A 3,894-nucleotide genomic window follows, 5' to 3' on the forward strand; every position below is an offset into this window, starting at 1 on the left:
TTGATTTTTTGCGCTTTTTTGAACAGGAGCTCAGTGCATTCGATGAGTGCTCATTTGTTCAAGTGGTCATGACTTGTTTCCACATCGTCATCAATATTGTTACCGCTCCTATCGTGATGCATACTATGAAATGTTCAATGGAATGTGCACACAATACAATAAACGCGCAGATAATTGTTTCGCAATTGGCGGCTTGTGAAGCAGATGATGTCGTTATCGGGTGTCTCGAAAAAGCTTTGCAAATTAAGGAAACATATTCCCTGATAGACGTTGGCTGTCGACTATTACAAGTCGTGTTCACACTTTCAACAACTACAAGTGATAATACAAAGAAACGATGGATAAGTGTAGCTATCTCAATTCTACAAAAAAATTTCTCACAGCCAATTAAACATGAGTTCCTGTTTGGCGCCACTTTGACGATTTTATCACGAAACAAGGAGACGGTTGAAGTCACTAATGGACACTATACCAAATTGACAAAGTTAATTCTTGGATTTCTGAACAATTCGATTCAACACGTACGCAGCTGTACACTACTTCAAACAGAATGCGCTGGCGCAATTCAAGTGCTGAAACAATTGTTGGAGGCGTTCGTTTCTCTTCCAGATACTTTAGTATCAAGCTGTTTAGGGGTGCTGGGGAAACTTATAAGTGTATTTGTGCTGTCACCTTCGACTACGGCACATGATCATTTACAAGTGATTTATGAAACCATTGCATCATTTGCGTCAAGAGACTATTTAGGAAGGCTGGTGAATCGGTTAGGCAAATGTATACGGGATGAAGAAGGGCTCGAGGGTGCCCCAATGATAGACATGGTCGATGAATTTGAGGCTCTGGCAGCATTGCTTTACTTTAACCTTGTAGACAAGAGGATATATGGAAATCACCCCTTAGTTACTTATCTCGCTGCATTAGTTGAGAATTACAATACATACACGCAAGTTTTGGGAGATCACGCACAATTTTTTCTGGAGTTAGGATGCCTAGGCACTAAATTACTATCGAAGGATCGACGAAAGGAAGTCATCAATGATGCCTTGTGTCAATTTGCTGAAAACGCACATTGGCATTCCATGCGATGGATAGTTGCACTGGCCGACAAACCTTTAAGTGGGGCTACTCTTATTGTTGAATATGTGCTTCTTCGAATAGTTTCAGGCTACACGATCCTCAAAGCGGCTTTGTTGGCGGAACATTTGGATGCCTTAAGCTACCTACTTCGCTGGAATTCATTCAGAGAATTGGTGCTGGCTTCATCTCATGTATTCGAGCTCCAAAGTGTATTGTGGCAACTGGTGCACGTAAATGATGCTTGGTCGGATATGACATATGATGGGTATGACGTCGCGGTTTCTCTGCTTAACACATTCAGTTCTCTTCTCTCCTTTCAACCGAGTATTATATTCTCGGGGCAAAATGAAAAATTCGAGATTGAATTACTTGTGCGTTTCTGTCTCAAATCACTGGACGAAATTCTTTCAGATTCATTGTTAGATGTGATTCAGATTACATCAATCGAAAACGTCTATTTGTCAACAAGTATTATTTTGCAACACTGTATTCAGCGTGGCGCAGAACACGCGCGCTGTATAGTTCATCATCGAGTTACAAGGCATGCTTTTCAGGATTGCGAGCGCCCAGGGTGCGAAAGATGGTGCTTGGTAGTGCTAAAAACTGTGATTGAGTCTCATAATCTCATTTGCGCTAAAAAGCTGCTGCACTTATCCTTAAAACAAGCAAACATTATGATGAGTCTCGCAGAAATACTTACGAACACAGACGTGTTATCACAAACTTTTTTTCTGGATTGTTTGGCACTGGTGGATGATTCGACAAAGTGGCAATCGGATTGTGTTATATTATTTAATATGTTACATCAACACACCAGCAACCTTGTTTCTGGGCATGCTAGTATACTGAACTCTCGTCAAGTGAACTATCACATTTCAAGTGCTATTGCTCTGCTAAGTTTCAAGTACGTTCAACTTTGCTTGAAAACATTGCGTAATGAACTTGAAAGCTGTGTCCAAGCTATCACTCAGTCTGTATTATCTTTCAACCATCTGTTCATGTTAACACCAGCTTTTACCACCAAAGAGTATTCTACGATCGTCAGTATTCATCTTAAGATTGTTTACCTTGCTGCATTATCCACGACTGGAAAAGACAGGGACATCAGTATCGATTCAACAGACACGTTAGGGCTTGTACTTGGTCCAATGTGTATATCCAATGAAGCACTTGCTGTATATTTCGACTTGGCTGTCATTACGTATCTATTTTCGTCAGTTCAAGCAGCAACATGGCTCTTTATTGAAGCTATGGCTCCGGTCTTGTCTAGAATTATTGAAAGACTTGCATCTGGGTCAATTCGATCAAAGTGCCTGGAAAGAAGTCTATTGAGCTATTTTACGTCGCTTCGAGCTGTATTGGGAACTAAATGGGAGAGTAGAGAAGTAAACCAAGTCTTAAGGCTTCTCAGAATATGTTTGTTCGATAGATGGTCCCTAAACCATCTGCTTAAAGCAGTCCTCAGCCTGCCAAAAGGTCTTTGTTGCCTTTTTGATCTTGCCCGAGTAGCTCCTAATCACGATGCAAATGTGATTTATTTTTTATCTCAACATCTTCGTGCCTTTCGTTGCGAAACACAACGTATCGGTGAGCTTGAGTTAAGTACGCTTTTGTCAATCGTAAAATGTTACTGTGCTGGGAACGCTGGAGACACTTTCCAGCAGAAAGTGGAAAAGACATCCGGGAGTGAAGTTCTGCGTCGCGCTCTAAAAACGCTTAAGCATGTTGCAAGGCAAGAAAATTATGCGAGTCTTTGCTCTGAACTCGGCACAATCAGCATTATGTACGATGTTATATGTGTACCCTCTCAAAATCAAGACGCAACAATTTTGGCACTTGAGATTTGTTGTTGTTTAGCTCGTTTTGGACATGATGTGACGCATGAAAGCTTTACTATAGCTCTCCAGCGCTTGCTCGTTCGCATTGAAATCAGTGACACTAATATCCGCTCTCATATGGCATTTCTCATTCTCGAAATTGTCCTATTCGCTGAAAAATCTGCGCTCAGCTTATCATTGATTCAGCAATGTCAAACTCAAGTTGTACCAATATTATCGCAGTCATCTGGGAAGACTGCGATGTATACTAAGGAGTTGTACATTGCCAGTCAGAAGCTTGTGTCGCCTACACGAAAGCCAGGGCCACAAAACTGTGACTTACTCAAGACAGAAAATAAGTCGTCGGCTCTTCGACAATACTTGGATAGAGGCAAAGTGCGCCAACAAATTATATCTAACTGCCAAAGTCTTATACAGAGCTCGGATCAAATGGAAAAAAATACGTTACCTGATTGTCTATCTACTTTTGGAAAAAGCGGGGTGAAAACACTTGAATATGTTCCCTTATGCAAAGCCATTAAGCAACTTAGCTTTATCCTGGATGATTTTAACATGGTGATAAATTGTGATTATGTATCGGCCCTTGTTCCGGCATTGAGTACGATTCTCACCCTACATAAGGTTACGAATGCAACAATGTGCACTATCATGCAAATACTGGATAAAATAGCATTTGCGAAGCCATCGATTCTGCTACTGAATAATCAGCTTGACATTCCAGCGTTGTTTTCTTCGTGCTCGCTACATCATCGCTCGTCACTGCTTTTTGCAGTGAATCTTTGTCGATTTTGCAACAGCATTGGTGCAGAACTGAAAACATTGACAGAAAATAAATTTAAGCTATCTCTCGTCGGATTGATTTCTTTGTTATTAGAGCTTCTGCAACATTGGAGGTCGAACTTTGAGATTGTTGATCAATGTATTGAGCAGTGTGAGCGTTTTACTGTGATCAAGTTCATCGTCTGTATTGTCGTCTTTC

The 3,894-nt window shown here is 40.9% G+C and overlaps 1 protein-coding gene across 1 annotated transcript; it reads left to right on the top strand.

Annotated features, from left to right (window-relative positions):
- Positions 1-68: 68 nt before the first annotated feature.
- Positions 69-3,820, top strand: PHALS_00998 (hypothetical protein L915_06534; the record flags this gene model as incomplete). The annotated part of the gene is made up of 2 exons (XM_024730777.1): positions 69-3,717; positions 3,792-3,820. 2 exons carry the CDS (start codon positions 69-71, stop codon positions 3,818-3,820), a joined length of 3,678 nt encoding a protein of 1,225 aa, XP_024581021.1.
- Between the last annotated feature and the right edge of the window lie 74 nt (positions 3,821-3,894).

The sequence above is a fragment of the Plasmopara halstedii genome (assembly GCF_900000015.1).
Source record: "Plasmopara halstedii genome assembly, contig: Scaffold_1218, whole genome shotgun sequence".
Classification (NCBI taxonomy): domain Eukaryota; phylum Oomycota; class Peronosporomycetes; order Peronosporales; family Peronosporaceae; genus Plasmopara; species Plasmopara halstedii.